The 24,100-nt window shown below is 38.7% G+C and overlaps 1 protein-coding gene across 6 annotated transcripts in view; it reads right to left on the reverse strand.

The window, feature by feature from the left end:
* The window catches only part of GALNT1 (polypeptide N-acetylgalactosaminyltransferase 1), a 125,746-nt gene that overhangs the window by 23,504 nt on the left and 78,142 nt on the right, over positions 1-24,100 (reverse strand). For 5 of the 6 annotated variants that reach the window (XM_082416118.1, XM_082416114.1, XM_082416116.1 and 2 more), the window contains 3 exons: positions 10,966-11,132; positions 5,358-5,565; positions 478-648 (listed from right to left, as the gene is read on the reverse strand). In XM_082416118.1, the coding sequence (XP_082272244.1) occupies positions 478-648; positions 5,358-5,565; positions 10,966-11,132 (546 nt within the window). Of the gene's footprint in view, positions 1-477; positions 649-5,357; positions 5,566-10,965; positions 11,133-12,006; positions 12,028-24,100 lie in introns of those variants that run through there. The other variant, XM_082416119.1, reaches the window with a different exon arrangement.

Below are 24,100 nucleotides of genomic sequence, written 5' to 3' on the forward strand. Positions count from 1 at the left end.
ATATTTGAAACAAGCTTTTTCTAACCTTATCAGATGGTACATGTCTGAATTTAAAATCTTACATTTTACATTTTATTACCCAGTTTTAGGTATTATTTTCACATATTGGCACTTACAATTAATTAAGGGATGGTTTAAGTTAAATATTATTATCCCTAACAACTGAATTAAAGCATAAATTATAGATCTGCAAAATGTTGTTCATATAGGAATCAAAGAACATATGCATGTCACCATCATTTCTCACAGGCACTAGATTTATAGAAATGAAAAATTCGAATTTTATTAATTCATCAGAGGAAAAAAGTCCCTCTTTGAAATAATGATATACATGAAAGATGGCTCTTAACTACATATATGGTGCACAAATCCTTCGTGTCTTTCAAAATACACGTATAATCCTTCTAATATGATCCCCAAAGCTTCACAATCCCCTGCCAATGACACATTAGGGAAAATGTTTGACAAATCAGTTACCTCACAGGAAGAGTTCGATCACCTTTCCTTCTGTCCATTTCTCTTTGGGGAACAGGATACCAGCGAAAATTGAGCTTCCAGTTGAATCCACCATAGGTCATGTCAGAACCTGCCATGTACTCAAAAGTATCATCACTGATCACATCAATGATAGGACAGACCACTGTCTTCCTAAAATCATAAAAGCAAATTAAAAATCTTTTAAAACCTTCTTTTTTGAGGGCTATCGTAACAACTATATAACAAGTGTATACTAAGTGTTTTTAAAATAAAAATACATTCTATTATGTTAAGGACAATGGTGAAAAAATTCCCTGCTATATCCTACCAAGCTAGCATCATAATTATTTATTATATTTATTTATAACTTATTGAAAATAACCTTCCATCCCTCTTCCATTCATACTTTTATATATTTGCCACACGTAAAAGTACTTCAAATATTTCTACAGTATTCAAAAATAACTTTTTTTTTTAATAAATTTTACACTTTATTTATTGATTGATTTATTTTTGGCTGTGTTGGGTCTTCGTTTCTGTGCGAGGGCTTTCTCTAGTTGTGGCGAGCGGGGGCCACTCTTCATCGTGGTGCGCGGGCCTCTCACTATCGCGGCCTCTCTTGTTGCGGAGCAGAGGCTCCAGACGCGCAGGCTCAGTAGTTGTGGCTCACGGGCCCAGTTGCTCCGCGGCATGTGGGATCCTCCCAGACCAGGGCCCGAACCCGTGTCCCCTGCATTGGCAGGCACTCTCAACCACTGCGCCACCAGGGAAGCCCCAAAAATAACTTTTAATGACTATATATTTAATAATTCTAATGACTACATATTTAATAATTTTAAGCTAACAATTTTCTTAATAAATGACTTCTGGACATTTGTGTTTCTTATAGATTTTTGCTACTAAGATACTAAGTGACCATGTTCATATATACAATATTTTACTTTTGCTTTAAGAGTGAACTTCCAGGAGTGAGATTAGCGAATTAAAGGAAAGAACTTTTTGTGGCACTGCTCGTAACTGCTTTCCAGAAGTGTCACATGTATATTTATATGCAGATTCCTTATAATACTATCAACTTTGGGTGCTGTTTTCTTGCAATTTTGTTACTATAATGTTACATAGTATCTCTGGATTTAAAAAATTTATCTTTTCTAATGATTAGAAGAGTATTTTTCCTGCAGTTTGTATTTCTTCATACAAATTGAACACACACTCTGAAATATTTTTCTTTTGGTATTGTGATTTTTATAAACTTGAAAAAACACACATGCCCACAGCCCCTTCTAAGAAACAGTGCCCTCTGCTCAGAGCCCTTGGGAGCCACATTTTAGAGTATGTGATATCCTCCCCATCTGACTGGTGTCTTATTTGAGGAAATCTTTCCCTACTCCCAAATCATGAAGATATTCTCCCATATTCTCTTCAAAAACAATTATATTTTTGCCTTTCATGTTTACCTTTAATCCTTGTGAAATTGATTTTGGGTATTACATGCAATAAGTATCCAACTTCGTTTATTTTCCTTATGGATGAACAATTGTTCTAGCACTATTTATCTAACGGTCTTTTTTTTTCTTCTGCTGTAATCGTTAAGTGCCTGCTCTGTCATAAATCAAGTTTTCATAGAAACATGGAGTGGCTCTGTTTCACTAGTCTATTTGTGAATTCCTGCATCAATACGTCACTGCCACAATTAAAATAGCTTTAAAATAAGTCTTGATGTCTAGTAGGGCAGGCCCAGTTGTACTTGACTCCTCTTTTTTCAGGGGTATTTTAGCTATTTTTTAAAATGTGTACTTCCAGATAAATGTTAGAATCAGCCAGTTTCTCCAAGAAAATTCTGTTGAGATTTTCAATTAGAAACACATTGAATTTATATAGATCAATGTGGAGAGAAATGACATTTTTATATTGACTTTTCTATCCATGAACATTATCCTTCTTTCCACTCAGATTATTTTCCAATGAATTTCAACAGTTTTCTATTTCATGCATCATTTGTTAAACATATTCCTAATTACAGCCTATGATTTCCATTGCTATTATAAATGATATCATTTCTTTTCTTCTTTTTACATTATATTTTCTAACTCTTCCTGCTGGTATGGAGAAGGCAACTGACTTTTCTATGGTGATCTTATGTTTGGCTACACTGCTAAATTCTTATTATTTCTACTACTTTGTGTATAGTTTACTTTTCTTCGTAAAAAACACATCATTTGCAATTGACAGCACTTGTTTTTTTCCTTTCTAATTCTTATACCCTTTATTTATTTCTTATATTATTGCAAAATCTAAGGCTTCTAATAATACTGAGTAACAGTAATAATTCAGGGCATTCTTATCTTGTGCAATATCTTCCAAAAAATACTTTCTGCATTTCTCTATTGATATGATGTTTGCTAGTTAAGGGTGTGTGTGTGTGTAGCTAAATTAAATTAGTTTAGCTTCTTAAATTAGTAACTTTCCATTCTATAATAGTTTACTAAGTATTTTTAATCATAAATCAATGTTCATTTTAATCATAAATGAACACTTTTTTCTGTATCTATTAAAGTGATTACAGAGTTTTAATGACAGAGTTTTAATCACAGTTTCAGAAATATGTTAGTAGGGTATATTATGTGAATTGGTTTTGTAATATTACACTAAACCAAGTAGTAATGATATGTTACATATATTGATATGTTATATGATATGTTTTACTTTTATATATAAATATATATATATGTTGATATGATATTAATAAATCTCAGTTGGATTCAGTTTGCTAGTGCTGTGAGATTTTCGTATTAGCATTCATGAGTGGGTTTGAGAAATTTTCCACATCTGTTCTGGTTTCATATCAACGTTATACCAGTCTCATAAAAAGAGCTGAATTGGTACCCCTTTTCTTTGTTCTGCTTACAAACCCTTAGGGGAGATCCCCTCTTCCACCCCATACCAAGGTTGAAACAGCCAAGTTGTCTTTGGTGTGGTGGGATTCATTTCTCATTCTAACACAGAAGTACAGACATCAGGAGCCTAGCTTTATACAGGTGTTTGCTATTCGTCTTCCCACTGCAGGCAGGGCCCAGGCATTGGCTCCCATCCTCCCATCTGTTTGTCTTTCAAGGCAGAAGCTCAGTGTCACCTAAGTTCAGCAGAAACCCTACAAGTGAAAGCTGGCTTTAGTTCCCAGACTGCTTTACTTGTTTGCACTTTGTTCTGAGATCTGCAAAATTTCTTACTTTGCTGCCAACTTGGTGATGCATTTAAAAATGTATTTTGGGGACTTCCCTGGTGGTCCAGTGGTAAAGAATCCACCTTACAATGCAGGGGACACAGGTTCGAACCCTGGTCAGGAAACTAAGACCCCACATGCTACAGGGCAACTAAGCCCGCACGCCACAAATACTGAGCTCTCGCGCCTCTACTAGAGACACTGTGTGCCCCAAACTACAGAGCACACGTGCTCTGGAGCCCATGCGCCACAACTACAGAGAGAAAAACCCACATGTCACAAACTAGAGAGAAGCCCATGCACCGCAATGAAAAATCCTGCATGCCTCAATGAAGATCCTGCGTGCTGCAACTAAGACCCGACGTAGCCAAAAATAAATGAAATAAATAAATAATAAATAAATCTTTTTTTTAAAATGTGTTTTGTATTTATCCAGCACTTAGCTTTTTCAGTTGGAAACGTTATTCAGGATACCTAATCTACCACACAGCCCAACTGGAAGTTGTTGTGGTTGTTATTTCAGCCAATTTCCCTTTCATATTTCTGTCATCACCTCACATTGCTTTCTCTCCATGGGTCCAGGCTCCTGCTTCATAAAGGTTACACATTGTCTTTACACAAGCAAACACTTCCTAAATCAGTCATCTGTTTCATATAGAAAACAATTTACAGAAATATCCTATTTCTTCTTCAGGCAGTGTTCTTTTTCCTAAAGCTACTGTATCTTCCCATTGCCCAGGCAATTCATCTTTGAAAGGGGAGAGATGGGGACTTCCCCTGGTGGTCCAGTGGTTAAGACTCCACGCTCCCAATGCAGGGGGCATAGGTTCGATCCCGGGTCAGGGAAAACGGGGGGGGGGGGGGGGGGTGGGACGGGAGAGATGTAGGTCCAGCATTTGCTTACAAACAGAATAGATGCAATGACTTTGGCTCCCACTATGCTCTCCTTGACTAGTAAAAGTTTATCCTGCTGAAATCTAAACCTTAACGTTAAGATGACACAGACAGCCTCTGGTTCAAACTTCAATGACAAGCAGAAATTCAACTAACATAGGTCTTGCAGACTGAAGTTAGGTTGTCTTCTCATATCTAGGAGCTAAGGCCAAGCCCAGCAGTAGGTAATTCTTTGAAAATTGTGCATCATGAAAGACTACAACCATGAGCTTGCGCTGCTCCCAATGTTCTACCTGTATTATCCAAGATTACAGTCCTTTTCCATATACAATCAAGCATTTCAGGATACCCACCCCCTTCTACTTTGTGCTACTGGCTGAGAGATACAGTCCCAGTAAGGATGCAGACAGAGAGGAGATGACCTGCTCGCGCCCCAGTGTCAGCCTTAGAGAGCAGGGACAAGTAAAGGGCTTTATCCTACCTTCCCTGAGATCTGTGTCTATCTGTTCTGCTCCCGTTTAGTGAAGAGAGCATACAGTATACATCCTAACATGTTTCCTAATCCATCCTCATTAACAAGACAGTCTGCAAACATTCCTTCCAGACTTTAGAATGTGGTCTTATTCATATTTAGTTTAGAGTACTCTTCGTGGGTATTTTAAAGGAAAATATTTTTACATTTATTTAAAAACATGGAATTTTGCAACTTACCACAGTTTAGGACAAACGCACTGAAAACAATTTATAGACTCCAGAAAATTACCTGTCATGTTTGATCCTGGCTAAGAGAGGCTCCAGCCACCCCACTGTACATTCACAGTGAGCATCTAAAAAGGTGATCACTTGGCCTTTAGACACTGCAGCTCCTTTTAACCTAGCTCTGATCAATCCAGAACGTTGCTCCATTCGAATTACGTGAACTGGTACTTTTAATTTTTTCACATAACTCTCTAGAGGTCTTTTCAAAAAGTCTGAAAATTAATAAAACAAATTTAAAAAAATAACATGAAAAAACTGCGAGCTGGCATTATCCAGATGGAAGGCAATTTTGGTTTGCAATATTCATTCAACACATACCTACTGAGCACTTTCAGTGAGGCTCCCTGACTCACAAACCCATTTCACTTAGGAAGCCTTTTTATTTCCTGAGAGAATGTACCAGAACTGCCTCTCCTTTGTTACACGAGGAATTAGGGGAGAGCCTCTGGGCTCAGGCTCAGTCAAAGGCACGTTACCACGCTTCTCTAAGCAGCTCTCCGTCAGGCTCAATTCTCCTTTTCTCTAATCATGCTTAAGGATCAGGAACAGAAAGAAGGTAGTTCAAGAGAATTAAATCCAGACCTCAATAGAGAGAAAGAACAGAATACGCAATAGCTGTTCGGGTTCGGAAAATTGTGGGGTTTCTTCAAAGGCAGAAACAAATTGTCTTATAGATTATCACAGTCTCTATGTAGTTCTTTTTCAGGAGGTGGGAAATGAGGTCAAGCTAGATGAGAATGCTGGACTGGAGCCGCAAGATCAAACAGAACCCTTACCAGACCGGTCGGTCTAAGTGAAAAAGGTTTCCAGAGGGAAGGGCAATTGAAGAGGAAAAGAGAAAGGGAGAGTGAATGGGTGATGAAATCAGCAGCTATCCTAGAGAGATCAGATAGAGGTTATGCTCCTAAGCCAAGGCTTTCCTGCCTCCAAAGTACATAATTGATTTTAAAAAGCAGAAAAGGGTCCACTTTCTCAAACCAAAGACAAGAAACTTTTCAGATCAGGTTAGTTCATGGTGCTTATGCCAGAGAAGTGACGGATGGTGATCAAATGTCTTTCCAATTTGCCCCCATACAACAGGTACAAGGACAGTCTCTCTAGGGAAGGAAAAATTTGACATGGAGCTACTAGGACTCCTATGATTAGCTCTGTCCTGGGACCCCAGTAACGGAGGTCAGGGTGTAAGTATTAAGGGGCTCTTTAAATACTAAACGTGGGAATCCAAAGGGCTCCCTACATAGCGGAGAGGGAAAGACAAATAGTAGTGAAATGGTTCTTGTCCATTGGAACTGGTAAGACCTGACTGATTCAATAATGGCATAATCAGGACTATGAAAACTGTGAAAGAAAAAAAGGCCTCTGTGTCCCACTACACCAGAACACCAATCATTTCCATGTCTGCTAATACACTTCCTAAAATATCTGGGCTAAAAAGAGAATCTGAAAAATATGTGGAGAACTCCTATCTGATCACCATGATTTTATGAACCAAATCTTAGAGTCAGAAACATATATAACTTGATTCTGAGTAAAAAAAGGTGAGGGTAGTGCCAACCCCAATGAAAAACAACATTTTACCATTTTATGTCTATTTAATACAATGCCAGGTTCTTTACATATTTTATTTCATTTAATCCTCATAACAACCCTATGAGATGTCATTAAGCATATTTTAGACATGAAACTCTAAGGCTCAGAATATTAAATGAACTGATCAAGATGACACAGTTTATTAAGAGGTAGATCCAAGATTCAAGCCAGGTCTGCCTGACTTCAAAGCCCCTCTTTTCACCCACAGCAAGAAATCCTAGAAGGGAACTACTGAGAGAACAATTCAGGACTGTGGATTCACCCAACCTGATCCAAATTTAAATTGCTTTATGTCCAGAGTTTGACAGAATCTCACGTGGTTAAGGTGTGAGATATATTCTAGTACCTTAGACCAGTCAAATACGGCTGTGTCACAAACACTGTGTCTCCCAATACGTCTTCCCCAAAATATTAGACAGTTTAAAGTGCTTATTAAGAATCAAAGCAATCTAATCCCTGAATCCCGTATCTTTGAAAGTTATAATATTCTGTCCTGTCTATAACTAAAATGAAAAATGCATGATTCTCTGGTCTGGTAGTTGAAAAGAGTTGCTGTTCAACAAATTTTCTTGGTATCTTTGTTTGATGTCTTTGTGGCTTTCATGCAATATGGCTAAGAAATAGGTATCTTCCTAACACCTGATATAGAATTATGGACTCAGGGCTAGGTGGGGGATTAGGAACTATTTATTCAAACCTCATTTTATAAAAATGAAGCCATTGGGGGGTGTTAAGTGATTATGATTAGAAGGTACGATGTCATCTAAAAATAAGAGAGAATCTTATTTTATTAGAGTATCTTTACAGCTATTAGTCTATAAATGGATCCCTAGGCATCTCTGCATAAGGGAGTTGTGAGGCTGTCAGAGAGTGAATGTCAGGGAAAATTTCACTGCTCCCAGCAACATCTGAGAAATCTTAGCCAGAACTCTAAAGAGCAGCAGAAAGAGCAAAGAATTTAGAGTGTAATAAATCTGACGCCTAATCCCTACTTAAATAAGAACCTCTGTTTCCTTCTGTGTAAAATGAGAAAAACAATAGTTATCTCAGATTAAGAACATTGTATCAATTCTAAATCTTAACATAACCTTCTGAGATGACAACTGCATAACTTCGAACATGAACTAGGGATTCATCCAGACTCCGTCTTCATTACAGACCCCTTAACGGTAAAGTTATGACAGACATGAGCTACATAGCAGTTAAGAGGTTAAGCCCTAGGTTTATGCGAAGTCTCATTTTGCTCAATCAATAAAATAGGGATAATTATAGCACCTACTCCATACTTAATAAATGGAGCTACTGACGACTCAGCAGGTTCACCGTGAAATCCAATACCTGAGGCCATGAGCTGACTATGCACACTACACAACCTAGTTAGGAAGTCTGTGCAGACAAGGAGTAGAAATAAGGATCAGCTGACTGGTAGATTATTCTTTCCTTCCTTCACTGTCTGGACTGTCTACTGTGTGGTAGGCACTGGGGACACCAAGGAGATGATGGTGAGCAAACAGTCCTGATGGAGTCATGGTGCCTGTCTGGGGGGCAGGGTGGGGGGAGACAGTCATTAAATAGACAAGTAAACAGGTAAGTCTCTGGGGAGAGCTGTGGGAGTATAGAGTGTTCTGAGAGGTGCTCAGAGGGACATGACCCGGTCGCAGGAGGTCAGGAAAGCCTCTCTAAGTGCAACTTGATTCTGAGGAAACATGCGAGCGGAACTAGGGGCTGGGGTGGGCAGGGAATGATCTGAGATATGACTGGAGATGCAGGCAGAGGCCAGGTCCTGCAGGCCTTAGAGGGAAGGCTTCTTTTTCTTTTAATTGAAGTATAGTTGATTTACAATGTTTCAGGTGTACAGCAACGTGATTCAGTTATATATACATATATATTTTTTTCAGATTCTTTTCCATTATAGGTTATTACAGGATACTGACTATAGTTCCCTGTGCTACACAGTAGGTCCTTGTTTAGAGGAAAGGTTTTAATCAGAGAAGTGACACGGTCAGGTCTGCACGTTTAAAAGCTCCCTCTGCACGCAGCATGGACAGACAGGATGGGGTGAGGATGTTTGTGGGGAGACTAATTAGTCTGTTTCATCGGCCAGGTGAAAAATGAGGGTGCCATGGCTGTGCCTCATGAATAGGAAAGAGCGGACTTAGAGAGCTGGCTCTGGTTCCTGGGCCCAAAGTTACCACCTAAACAAGAAAGTTAGATTAGATAATTCTCAATCTGGATAGCAAGACTGCAGTTATAACCACAAAAACACAATGCCCAGGGGTTCCCAAATATCAGAAGTAGTGACCCAGGTGCCTGAGGCTTTCCATGCAGGAAGATATAGAAGAGCCAGGTCCCTGATCAGGGCTGTGGGGAGACGCTCAGGGTCCTGCTTAGTGACTAAGCCCGATGGGGCAGGGAGGCAGACACCTGCCCACACGTTTCCAATTACAGGTTTACAAAGGCTGGGGTGATTCAGAAGGGCCTACACGAGGGAGGTAAAAGATAACCGGGATACGTGACTATCTTTGTCACTTCAGGTTGCGGACATGTAAGTCTTGCTGGTTAGGCCACATCCTACAAAAACTTACTATTTCACAGCCTTCTCAGGCACTCAACAAAATAATGGAGAAAACAAAGGGGGGACTGGAAAAATAAATCATTTCATCTGAGGAAAAATATCTCTTCTTGAGGAACATTTAACAAATATCAACATATAAGTAAAAGTCACTTGCAGGATAGATGTTTGTATGAATCACTGCTAAAATTAACTTCAGTTAATTTTCTTAAACAGGGATTAATTAACTCCTAGCTAACAATTATCCACGTGGGGTTTATACTTCTACTGTCAACAGTAATTATTTAAGTGTGGTATTCTTAATTTATAACAGTTCTCATTCATTTTGACATTAATTACATTATATATTATTATTAAATGTTTTATGTAATTATAAACTATCTCCTTGATTAGATTAAGGAAGTGAGCTACAAGGCCCTTGAAACAGCAGGGCCATAACTAATTCTTCATTTGTACCTCTACAACCTGGCAAAGTAAGAAGATTTAAATTGTTATCAATGAGTAAATTACTCCCAATAATTAAGACAGGAAGTGATTAAATTCATCATGGTTAAATGTATATATTTAGTGTGGGCACAGGGAGGAGAAGGTATAATACTTGACTAAACTATTTTAGCAGATGCAATGAGAGATAGGCGAGAAAGTTGAAGATAATAACAAAAAAGGTTGAAAAGATGGGTCATGAAGTTTAAGGCTGCTTAAGGAAGGAAGGAAGAGCCGTTTTCCGTAGTTCCCTCCAAATTTTTCTCATGTGAGTACAGGAATATTGGGGGAAACACATGACACCAATGATCCTGAACAGCTGTGCTGTGAAAAAAAAGCCTGTGAAAAATTCTGAGATTCTTGGAAGAACGTCTGGGCAAGAGCCACTGTAGAGATTCATCATGAGATCAGACACATATTATATACCACTTTTTCATAAGTTCCTTCGTCACCCTTTATGTACCTAGCTATAGATTATTCCTGAGCTTAGGAATGGAGGAAATGGAAAACCTAAGAAGAATCTGGAGAACTAAGGCTCACCCAGCTCAGGCTCTGTTTTGCTGTCAGGGATGCTTCCCACTGTAGAGGGAACTAAATCTCTCTATTCATGGCTCTCAGTAGGAGCCAATCTTTCTCCACTGACTCAGGGCTTGCAGCTTCCCACAGAGAAAATCCTGACAAAATTACGTGGTTTTTTTTTTCACTGTTCTGCATAAATTTTTATAGATTTCTTTTTAAAACAAGATTAAGATGTGACACAAACTAAATGCTAATTAAAGTAATATTTTAAGTTTCACAAGGGTGTAAATTTTTTGCGTATGTGAAATGAGTCCAAACGTCATAAATAACTTTTAGGATAAATTAGAAGTTTGTATAAAATTATTAGGTTAAAATGATAGCAACTAGTTTTTTAACCATTAATGACAAAAGGTGTAGCATATTATTGGCATTAAAATGTAAAATTTACCTCTTTCACTGGCATCATCTACTAGAACAATTTCTTCTAGCATGTGTCTTGGTGAGCGATTAAGGACACTATGGACAGTTCGCAGAAGTGTGCTCCAAGCCTCATTATGGAAAACAATCACCACACTTGTTGTAGGAAGATTATCTGGATACACCTTTGTTTTACACCTGGAGACAAAGCAAATGCCTTTGTAAAACTGTTACAAATAGCATAATCAAGTAACCCAGACTAGAAGGGGTAATAGAAGAATAAGACAGGTGGCTCTAGTGGTGCAACTCTCAGTACTTCATTTATTTTAGTTTTGGTTAACGTTGCATGTTTAATAAAATAGTAACTACTTAGAGTTATATGGTTAGATTAAAACTATTTTAAAGATGTTAGTTATATTCTTAAAATCAGGCACCTCTTTCCTGACATGTTTTCTGTTGATTCGTTTTAATGGATAATGTACTAAGGCTATATTAATCCCAAAGTGAACGTATCTCAAGAATCCCATTAGACAAAAAATCAGAACCACTACAGTCTAACAGTTTAATAATCTAAGCAAAGGACTACCTTCCACAAAGGAAGTAAACTAATATTTACTGAGTATCTATTATGTACTGGTCACTGAAGCCTTCTAATAGTCCTGTGAGGTATCTGAAGCCACATTTCACAGAGAGAAGCAGAGGATGGACCAAGGGAGGGAGCGGCAGGGCCTGACTGGGAGCTCCACAGTCCTGATGCTGCCCCCTCCACGGTGAAATTCCCACATGCATCTTGTTTAGTACAGACTATCTTTAGAAATGTAACCATCAGAAAGACCAAACACACCCAAAATATCTGCACACAGAATCAATATACTAATTCTACATGGTCTCTTCTTTCAATCTTGCTAGCTAGATGAAACCGCTAGAAACAGACTAGCCAAGGGCAACAACAGCACTAAGTAACCAGACATCAAGGCAGCTGTTTAGGACAAAGGCTCTCCTAAAGAGTGCATGTGTTACTCTTTCTTAGGGACCCCCAAATTTTAAGAGTTGTTCCAGCCTCTATATCCACCTTTTTTTTCTTGCTCTCGTAAACTCCTCAAACCTTGTGTGGTCTCTCCAATCTCGTCTATTATTACCTGTCAATGGGAGCGGAGAAAGGAGAGAAGGGGGAAGAATTGAGAAAAAATACCAACAAAAGCCCTCTTCTGAAGCTGCCACTATAACCCTACTCACTAAATGTGGCACCCTAGGGCTGCTGATTGGCAGCTGGAAGAAAAGGAAAATATAAGAGGAAAAAGATGGCAAGGTAAAATAAAGGGGTTGAAATAAGGAGAAACGAAGGAGAGTTCACTAGGGAGCCCCATCAGCACTGGTCCCTCCTCCCTCCCAGGAGAAAAGGGGAAACAAACAGCTTCCATTGTCCTTCTTCATTAAATCCCATTTCAGCCCCTCCCACCTCTTCACCGTTCCCAAGACTCCCTTTCACAGCGCGGTCTCCCTCTCCTCTCGCCAGCAACCTCACTGTCTATCCACCGACGCCTGAGACCACAGCCCCATGTCCACGTCACAGTCCACTCCCCGCTCACCCTGTGTTCACACCAAGATCCACTAGAAGGCTGCCACACAGCCTGCCACCCTCTCTACAATCCCCTCCCTCCAGGTCGGGGCTAGAGGTGAAGTCCAAAAGACTAGCTGCCTAGGCTACAGGAAGGAAAACTATGGGAAGGTTCTTGGCATTACAAATAATATTATCTGAAAATAGTACCATTTTGTTTTTTATTATTATTTTCAGATAGTATTGATATAATAGCATTATATCAAATAGTATTACTTTTGGACAGTATTTATCAAAACTCTGTTACAAATGGCGGCCAAATTATAGGTATCTCATTAGTACTATGCTTCAGGTACCTTGCAGGTGAGCAAGCCAAGACACCATGTTTTCATGGGAAGGTGCATGCTGTATACCTGACTCGCAGACTACTGGAGCAGGACTGTGAAGTCAGGAATAGCTTGTGTATGGGGAAGGGGTGTTCAGAAAAAGACTTTCTAATATTATTTAACTGAATCATATTAAGTCATATGTAATCCTTTTTCACAAATTAATCCTACTTATTATTATAGGAGAATTGGGAAACAGAAAACAGTCATGGTGACTGTAAAGCTGCTAGCTTACTGAAACAACAAAAAGAACAAAATCAAGTGAGACACAGAAGATGATTAGGCAAATTCGCCATGTACCAACAGTACTGCTAGCCATGTGCATGGCTAGGAAGCAGAGAGGAAGACGACGGAAAACTCTTGAGATGGCAGGGTCTGCAGAAGAGGAGTGATAAGCCAGACTTATTACTAGGATGACACATTAAAGAATTAAATTCTGAAGTTGTATGGAAAGGAAGCAAGGCTATAGGAACACTGGAAATAAAGAAGACTAAAATGGAAATCATTCACAGCAGGATGGAAGAATGAGAAAGCAAAGCAAATTATTGGGACCCAGAAGAACAGATGACAAAAAGGAAAACAATTTCCTAAATCAAACAACTGAATTTAATCATTCAGAGAACATATAAATTCATAAATATTCTCTCAATGCAAAACAGAAAATATAGAGAAAATATGGGAAAATCTTCGTAACTGATCTCAAACAGGTGAACACACACATACTCCCCTCTACCTGAGAAAGCCATAAAGCACTTGAGAAGACCAGAGATGCTTTCAGCATTCTAGCTAAGCTTCTCCCATGGAGGGACCACCTGTCCTTGTGGGGCTGGAGGTGAGGGATCCCTTTGGGGGTAGGGAGCTGAGGATAAGCACAGGCAGTGTTATGAAGCAGTTTTCTTCCACCCTGTCCCAACTGAGTCTTTCATCCTCAGGGATGAAAATTAGCCAGTGTAAGGTTGTGCTACTTCAAAAAACAAACAAAACGGGGCTTCCCTGGTGGCGCAGTGGTTGAGAATCTGCCTGCCAATGCAGGGGATGTGGGTTCGAGCCCCGGTCTGGGAAGATCCCACATGCCGCAGAGCAACTAGGCCCGTGAGCCACAACTACTGAGCCTGTGCGTCTGGAGCCCGTGCTACGCAACAAGAGAGGCCGTGACAGTGAGAGGCCCGCGCACCGCGATGAAGAGTGGCCCCCGCTCGCCGCAACTAGAGAAAGCCCTCGCACAGTAACGAAGACCCAACACACCCAAAAATAAATAAATAAATAAAAATTTAAAAAAACAAACAAAAAAAACCAAAGCAAAAACACCACACACAGATTTAACAACAGGGTGTGGGCTAGGAAGAGATGGAAAAGAAGAGTCTTAACTTTTTACTGAAATATAATATACATTCAAACAAGTTGACAACCATAAGTATACAGGTGAATGAGTTTCCACAAAGTGACTGCATCAAGGAGTCAGCACCCAGATAAAGAAACAGACCATTACCAACACCCCAGAGGTTTCCTTTCTGCCCCTTCCCAAGGTAACCACTCCTCTGGACCTCTAGCACTACAGATGAATTTTACCTCTTTTTTTAAATGCTTATTTAAAAGGAATAATACAGAGCAGTGGTTATCAAACTTTTTGACTCAAAACCCCTTTATACATTTAAAAATTGAGGATCCCTAAGTTCTTCTGTCTATGGGTTATAGCTATTAATATTTACATTATAAATTAAAACAAAATTTTAAAATAAAGAATCCACAAACACATATTACGTTAGCTATCAGAGAGATGATTTATCACTTTCATATAGTAACCCACTAAGAATTTATTGCCTCTTATCTCCAAATATATCCTTCACTGCCTGCTCTGTGATAGTGTAACTGGTTCCTATAAGCATTTCTCCTTTGCAGTTGGCAAGATGCATACATACGCTTTGACAGTTGAGGGTGCTGGAGGGACACTGCCGGAGGAAGAAACCTCCCTTCCTGGTTCTAGCATGCCTCCATTTGTTTTCTTCTCCTTCCTATAGGGTGGCTGCTACTGGAGTGTGTGGAAGACACCCAAACGCATGAGTTTCAGTAGCACCCACAGGCAGCCTCTCAGTAAGTCTCCCAGGTACCCCAGCAGTTGGCTTCCCAGAGTTGGCTGCCTAAAGCCAGGAGGGGTGGCTGCTGTTTGGCAGTTCTGGCTCTGATTTCCTGCCCAAATGAGCTCCGAAGTGTATTTTATGCTTGTTACCCTGCTTTACCAGTCCCCACTCTGGAGGGTACTGTGCACCGGGTCTGGCCAGGGCTAACTAGCAAAGTTCTCTACCATCTACTGAAACTTCTCCAATGAGGTCTGAATCCCAGCCTTATGGAGGGGTCTCCCTTCCAAAGGTTTTCCTTCCTTGATAATTTTCCTTCCTTTACTACTATCTTTACTCCCTTATAGTTAATTCCATTATAGTTAGTAATTATTTATATTAAACTCTCTCTGTTCAAATTATTGTGTGATTTCTGAGTCCCACCTGGACCCTGATCCACACAGCCTCTCAAACTCCACTGCACACTAGTTGATTAAGAGCAGAAAGGGCAAATAATACCTTAGTAATATTATGAAAACTGTTTTGACCTTGCAGACTTCTTGAAAGGACTTCAAGGACCCCAGAAGTCTCAGGACTACACTTTGGGAGCTATCGATACTGAGCATCCTTTTATGTCTGAATTCTTTCATTCAACAGTGTGGTTATGTATCGTCCATGTTGTTGTATGCCATAGTTTATTTATACTGCCGTACAGTATTCCATTATATGAATACATAATCATAACATAATCATAACTTATTTTTCCATTCACCATTGATGAACATTAGAGTACTTTCTAGTCTGGGCTATAATGAATAGTGCTGTGATAATATTCATGTGTATGTCTTTTGGTGACTACATGTATACATTTCTGTATTGTTGGGTAATAAAGGATATATAAGCTCAGCTTTAGTAAATACTGTGAAACAGGCTTCCAAAGAGGGTGTAATAATTTTCACTCTCACCATCAGTCTGTTAGAGTTCGAGTTGTTCCACATACTCACCAACACTTGGTATTGTGTCATTTTTTTAATGACCTTTTTTTGGGGTGGTGGTGAAAAGTTCTATGAGTTTTAGCATATGTATAGATTCATAAAACTATTCACCAAAAACAGAAAACAAAACAGTTCCATCTCCCCAAAGAACTCCTTTGTGTTATCCTTTTATACTCACACCCTCCCCCTACACCTAACATCCCCAGCAACCAACATCTGTTCTCCATTACTATAGTTTTGTCTTTCCACAAATGTCATGAATGAGGTGTATAATCTTTCTTTCACCCAGGACAATATCTCTGAGATTCCTTTAAGTTGTGGTATCAGAAGTTTGTTATTTTTTATTGCTGAATAGTACTCCATTCTGATATATTAGTTTGTTTCTTCATTCACCTGTTCTTTCCAGTTTTTTTGGCCATTATGAATAGGGTTGCTATAAATATTCATACAAATTTTTGTGTGCTTTTATTTTCATTACTCTAGGAGGTGGGTCAAAAAATATCTTGCTGTGATTCATGTCAAAGAGTGTTTTTCCTATGTTTTCCTCTAATTTTATAGTGTCTGGTCTTACATTTAGGTCTTTAATCCATTTTGAGTTTATTTTTGTGTATGGTGTTAGGGAGTGTTCTAATTTCACTCTTTTACATGTAGCTGTCCAGTTTTCCCAGCACCATTTACTGAAGAGGCTGTCTTTTCTCCATTGTATATTCTTGCCTCTTTTGTCATAGATTAGGTGACCACAGATGTGTGGGTTTATCTCTGGGCTCTCTATCCTGTTCCATTGATCTATATTTCTGTTTTTGTGCCAGCACCATACTGTATTGATTACTGTAGCTTTGTAGTATAGTCTGAAGTCGGAGAGCCTGATTCTTCCAGCTCCGTTTTTCTTTCTCAAGATTGCTTCGGCTATTCGGGGTCTTTTGTGTTGAGATTAGGTTTGACATAAATACACTACCATGTGCAAAATAGACAGGTAGTAGGAACCTGCTGTATAGCACAGGGAGCTCAGCTCAGTGCTATGTGATGGCCTAGCTGGGTGGGATGTTGGGCTGGGGGGAGGGAGGTCCAAGAGGGAGGGGATGTGTGTATGCGTATGGCTGATTCACTTCGCTATGCAGCAGAAATTAACACAACATTGTAAAGCAATTATACTCCAATAAAAAAAAACGTTTCGTGTGAACATGTTCTCATTTCTCTAGAGTAAATAAATATTCAGTAATGGGCTAGCTGGGTTACATGGTAAGTGTTAACAATGTAAGTGTAACTTTTAAACTGCCAAACTTTTCCAGAGAGACTGTATCATTTTTGCATTCCCACCAGAAATATATGAGTTCCAACTGTTCTGCATCTTTGTTAGTACTTGATGCTGTCGGTATTTTTTATTTTAGCCATTTAAATAGGTATAGAGTGGTATCTAATTATGGTTTAAACTGGCATTTCCCCAATGGTTGGTGTCTTTTCATGTGCTCATTTGCTATTCATATAGCATCTTGGGTGAAGTGTCAAATCTTTTGACAACTTTTTATTGCATTCAATTTTTTAAATTCGGTTGAATGGTTTTTTTTAATTAAAAAATTATTTTTTAATTTTTTTAACATCTTCATTGGAGTAAGGGTTGAATGTTTGAGAGTCCTTTGTGTACTCTAGACACAAGCCCTTTGTTGGATATCTAGTTTATAAATATTTCCTCCCAGTCTGTTGCTTGTCATTTGATTCTCTTAACAGTGTTTTCAGCAGAGTGAAAATTTTAAAATTTGATGAAGTCCAATTTATCATTTTTTTTCCTTGATGAAATCATGCTTTTGATGTCATGTCTAAATACTCTCTGCCTAACGTAAGGTCCTGAATATTGTCCCTAAAAATTATAATATTTTAGGTTTTAGATTTAGATCTGTGATCCAATTTGAGTTAATTTTCATATGATACATGAGATTCAGGTTGAGAGTCATGTTTTTGCATATGAATTTCTAACTGTTCCAACACCATTTGTTGAAGAGAAAATCTTTTCTCTATTGAATGGCTTTTTACCTTTGTCAAAGATCAAATAGCCTAATCCCACTCCTGGGCATATATCTGGAGAAAACTCTAATTCAGAAAGATACATGCATCCCAATGTTCACAGCAGCACTATTTACAATAGCCAAGATATGGAAGCAACCTAAATGTCCACTGACAGATGAATGGATAAAGAAGATGCGGTATATACATACATATATATGTATTTGTGTGTGTGTATATGTATATAATGGAATATTATTCAGCCATAAAAAAGAATGAAATAATGCCATTTGCACCAACATGGATGGAACTAGAGATTATCATACTAAGTGAAATAAGTCAGAAAGAGAAAGACAAATACCACATGGTATCACTTATACGTGGAATCTAAAATATGATACAAACGAACTTATTTACAAAACAAAAACAGACTCACAGACATAGAAAACAAACTTATGGTTACCAAGGGGGAAAGGGGCTGGGAGAGGGGTATTATTAGGAGTTTGCGATTAGCAGATACAAACTACTATACATAAAACATAAACAACAAGGTCCTACTGTACAGCACAGGGAACTATATTCAGTGTCTTATAATAAACCATAATGGAAAAGAATATGAATATATAAAAGTGAATCACTTTGCTGTACAACTGAAACTAACACAACATTGTAAATCAACTATACTTCAATAAAAAAAAATAGCCATATTTATATGGGTCTATTTCTGAGTTTTCTGTCCTGTTCCACTAATCTATATATCTATCTTTTTGCCAACACCACACTGTCTTGATTACTGCAGCTTTATAGAAAGTCTTTAAATTGGGTACTGTATTTCCTCCAACTTTATTCATCTTTTTCAAAATTATTTTATCTATTCTATTTCCTTTGCCTTTTCAAATAAAAATTTAAATCCCTTGCTGGGATTTTTTTTTTTTTTTTTTTTTTTTTTCCTTGCTGGGATTTTGAATGGAATTTCACCAAGCATCTATTGGGGAGAACTGACATCTTTTATGTTGAGTCTTCCAACATAGCTAGAAAGCAGAGGCTTTAGTCTCCTCCCTCTGCTGCATACTTCCCAAGACTGTCCTGTGTTCCAGGTCACGCTGTCAGAGACAGAAAAAGAAAAGCAATGGGAATTCTACCCATGCTCCGGACACCAGAGTTGTTCTAGTCAGAGGCAATTCCCTTCAGATGTTTAGTTGCTTCCCTGACCACTGCTCACGGCTGTGCTGCCAGGCAATACTGCCTAGGGGCTCAGACTGTGGGGCAGGTAAAAAAAAAAAGTTTTTTAAAGAGATGGGTTGGGGGAGAAATAAGGGTTTTACTCCACTCTCTAACCCTTTAAGAGACCCTCTTCTTGTATCCCAGACCAGAGAGGGCTTCTTCTGGGGCTCTCCTTCTGTACCCACAGCACAGGTCCAAGTTTTGGACTGGTACAATTTTAAATAGAAGTGGAAAGTAGACATCCTTTCCTTATTTCTGATCTTAGGGGGGAAGATTCCAGTCTTGTACCATGAAGTGTGATATAACATTGGAAGTATGACCCATAAAAGAAACAACTGATAAATATGACTTCATTAAAATTAACTTTTTGTGTGCCATTAAGCACATTCTGTGCCTAAAGTTACCATTAAGGAAATGTAAAACACAAGCCACAAACTGAGAAAATATTTGGAAATCATATGTCTGATAAATGATTTGTATCCAGAATACATAAAGAACTCTTACAACTCAGTAACAGGAAGACAAATAATCCAATTTAAAATGGGCAACATATTTGAAGAAACATTTCATCAAAGATATAAGAATGGCTAAGTACATGAAAAGATCCCCAATATCATTAATCATTAGAGAAACACAAATTAAAATCACAATGAGACACCAGTTCATACCTAGTAGAATGGCTACAGTAAAAAAGACAGTCAAAAATAAGTGTTGGTGAGGATGTGGAGAAACTAGAACCCTCACACATTGCTGGTGGGTACGTAAATGGTGCAGCCACTCTGGAAAATAGTTTGGCAATTTCTTAAATAGTTAAAGTTATCATATGACCCAGCAATCAGGAATTTGCCCAAGAAAAACAAAACTATATATCCACACAAACACCTGTAACACAAATGTTCTTAGCAACATTATTCATAATAGCCAGAAAAGGGGAACAATTCAAATGTTCATCAACTGGTGACAGGAGAAATAAATGTGTTTTATCCATACAGCTGAATAACACTGGGCAATAAAAAGGAACAAAGGATACATGCTACAACACGGGAGAATCCCAGAAACATTATCCTCCGTCAAAGAACCCAGACACAAAAGACTTCATATTATATGATTCCACTTACATGAAGTGTCCAGATAAGGCAAATCTATATACACAGAGTACATTAGTGATAACTTAATCCTAGGGCTGAGAGTGGGAATGGAGAGTGCGAATGGACAGTGACTACACCACAGACCTTTTTGGGGTGATGGAAATTTTCTAAAAGTGGTGATACTTGCATAACTCTGCAAATTTACTCAAAATCATTGAATGATTCACTTTAAATGGGTGCATTTTCTGGCTCCAGGAAAGATGGAGTAAGTGCACTCCACTCTGTTACTCCCAGTGGGTGGGATCATAACTCCTGGACAGGACACATGGAGCAGCTGTCTGAGGGGACACTGAAATGTAAATGGTAGCAGGTCAACTAGTGAAGGAGACTAGAATTTGAAGTTCCATCTAACCAGTGGTGAGTTTTCCATTCTTCCCCCTCTGGCATTAGTCAGGCTGCACTCAAAGGCAGTTCCACAACTGGAAGCATGCACTAGAAGCACAAAGAAAGAGTCCCAAGATAAGCTCTCTCCTTCTGGTCTGGGAAACTAGTAAGGGGTGACCAAAGGTCAGAGAGAGATTAAACTCCACATCCACATTCCCAGCCTTATTTTTCTTTCTCCCTCCTCTCCTACCCTAGCAAGTTTGAGTTTGAGAAGCACTAGATTGGAGTAATGAGTCTCTGGGAGGTGGGATGTCTGCAGAGATCAGAATTAGCTGAGCATCTTTATTTAGGTTTTTATTTTGATCAAAGGACATGTACATGCTTAAAAAATAAGCTGTCAAAAGCTTGTTTAAAAAGGCTGTACAACAGAAACTAACACAGTATTGTGAAGCAATTATACTCCAATAAAGATCTATTTAAAAAAAGGCTGTTCCCTCACCTCTTTGCCACTTCTCCCTTCCCATAGAGCAGACATAATTCTAAGTACTATATCTGCATTTTTACTTGATTTTTCCCTAGTTGTAGATATTATGTATTGACTTCTTACTACAGAATATGAGGATTTATCTCACTCCTATCTCCCCCAACACATACACTTGCTAGTCTCTCAGTCTCCCAAAATTATATTATAAATTTGGATATAGCACTACTGAATGCATATTAGAGCTATGTAAAATGCTATTCATAGCTGAGTCATATTTTATGAATAATATTCCTCTTTCTGCACAGCATTCCCCTCCATTTCACCCTGGATTATCCCCCCACTCGTCCTTAGTTTTCTATGTATTTGTCACTAATTCAAACCCACACTCTTTACAAACTGTCTAAAAGTCTCTTAAGGTGTTCAGAAGCACCAACTATCAGTATAGTATCACTGGAATCTTCTTAAAGCAATCTCTCCTGAGGTTTTCTGGGCTGCCTCCCTCCATGCTTGCACCACTGTCATCTGGGGCTCTCCCTTCGCCATCTGCCCCCCAGCCCCGCCCGGGATCCTGTTCTCTCTCTGCACACTGGATTTCCTCTCTTCTATACAGCATGTCTTTCTCTTAGTTTTACTCCTTTGTTTTGGCAGAGAGCACAGACTGAGAAAGGATGAGGGGAGATGGCAGGTGTTTCAGACTACACCATCACTTCCATAGTGGGCTGATGCTATTAATGGGAGTGAGTTATATACTAGAGTAGATTGAAAATCCCATTTTTATAATTTTTAAACAATGAGCAAAAACACGAGTGGTTTCATTTATGTCCCTATATACAATACTAATTAAAAGATGTCCTGCATAATGAGTACTCATTTTATAAGCGAGTGAGAGGATTACTGAATAAACTCTAATGCATGAAATTCACTATGTGGTCTGAGAGTTAGCTTGAGTGCCTGCCTGAGTGACTCAGCAGTGTTTCAGGAAATAAAGACATTAATAAGTTTGCTTAGGATAGTGTTCAACTCAGCAAGACTAGGCTTACCAGAGAAACCAATCCACACAAATACCTAAAAATTCAGGAATACAGAACAACAGAATTCCCTTGATAATTATTATTTCTATGATTTTTCAACAGTTAAAGTCCCACTGTACTTATCCTAACCCTCTTAGGGAGTGAAATGGCATTAAGAGTTTTATATGCATTATCCCACTTTATCTTTACAACAACCCTAAGACAGAGGTATTATTCTCCCAATTTTAAAGATGGGAAAACTGAGGCTTACAGAAATGAAGTAGCTTGATTCCAAATCAAGGTGAATATGCACAAATAACCTAATCCTCATCTCCATGTCCCTCTGACTATGATTTTCAGAGTATTCTTTGTCACCCACCAAATTTACCTGACACTACCATTTATCAACGACAAGTTAAAAACACTGTCTGGCAGTGTTTGGCAATGTTACATAATTTCTCCTCCATGTACTCTCATTCAGGCAAGATCAATGAAGATCTAACCATAAAAGTGATGGCCAAGCACACTGACTAAGAGTACACGTTTTATCATTGACACATTTCACTTGAGTCACTTTTTGACCATACTTTTGCATAAATTATTTAAGCTCCCCAAGCTGAGTTTACCAATCTGTAAACTGGGCATACTACTACCATTTTGCTCAACTGTTTAAATAGGATAATGTGTATAGTCCTGGGTACATAATAAACACTCAATAAGTGGTATTATTATTACTTTTTAAGCATCTGAGACTAATTATATAGGATGGAATTGCCAAATTAGGTGCTTTGAATTTGTATTAATCTCCTTCCCTAAGATTATACGTTACAAAGATTATTCCTTGACTCTTAATTCTATTGAACTCTTCTTGACACTGGAACAATGTTATTCTTTCCTCCAGTTGCCTTCAGAAATGTGCCCCTGGAGACCCTACAAGGCAGTAAAGGTTCTGGCACAGGGTGATCCGGACACTCCAGCTATACTACCAGTTAACCCTACAGCTTAGAACCACCAAGGCTTTTCTGGATTCAGATAAGGGGGTGAAAAAGCTGCTCTCTAGGGGCTGTCCCACACTACTCCTCCTTCCACCTCTGGGAATCAGTCTGAAAACCACCTGCTGGCCAGTTTTGTCCATCTCAATGTAGGGATATTTAAATATTAGGCTGACAGTTCTCATTTCACATTTCATTGTGAATACACTTCAGAAGCCAGACAGTGATGAGTGAAAAACAGTGAGGATGGAAAAGCATGCTTGGAGTAAGCTTTTCCTGAGAACTGCACTGGTACCCGGAGCTCATTCTCCCTGAACAGAGGCCTTCTCTGCATCCTAGGCCAGTGAGTATTCAAAGCACTACAGAGCCTCCCAGCAGCTCTTGTTACTGTCCAGATTGTACAGGTACGGATCCCGAGGTACGGAAAGGTGAATAACTTGTCCAAAGCCACACAGCCAATAATGGCAGATCCAGACTTTGCCAGCATCAAGACATTAATGAGAAATTCATCTAGATACAATTCAAAAAAGGAGAAAAAATAAGAGTATAGATTAAGAAGCTCTAGTATATGCACACGAGCAGTTCCAGAACAGACCAGAGGGAATGGTGACACAGCAAAATTTGAGATTATAACTAGAAATGTTCTAGAAGTGAAGAACATGAATGCTCAGATCAAAAGTACACTATGTACACTGAGTATGTAGATGAATTCACACCTTGACAGACATTACAGTGTGCCCAGATCTCACCACTAAAGGAATAAAAATAAAATGTGAAGTTTCCAAACCAAGAGAGAGAAAAACATGAATACTAAAAATTTTATCAACTGAAACTGTATCAATTAGCAATGCAGGAAAGGAAGAAAAAAAAATGATGGTAAACAGAAAACAAGATTTATTAGATGGAACTTTATAAAGCTGTCATTTTCATAGGTCAAAAATGAATATCAATTTCATATGGTTCAACCTAAAAGAAATAAGTCTAAATATATCA

The sequence above is a fragment of the Balaenoptera physalus genome (assembly GCF_965194825.1).
Source record: "Balaenoptera physalus genome assembly, chromosome: 12".
NCBI classification, from domain to species: Eukaryota; Metazoa; Chordata; class Mammalia; order Artiodactyla; family Balaenopteridae; genus Balaenoptera; species Balaenoptera physalus.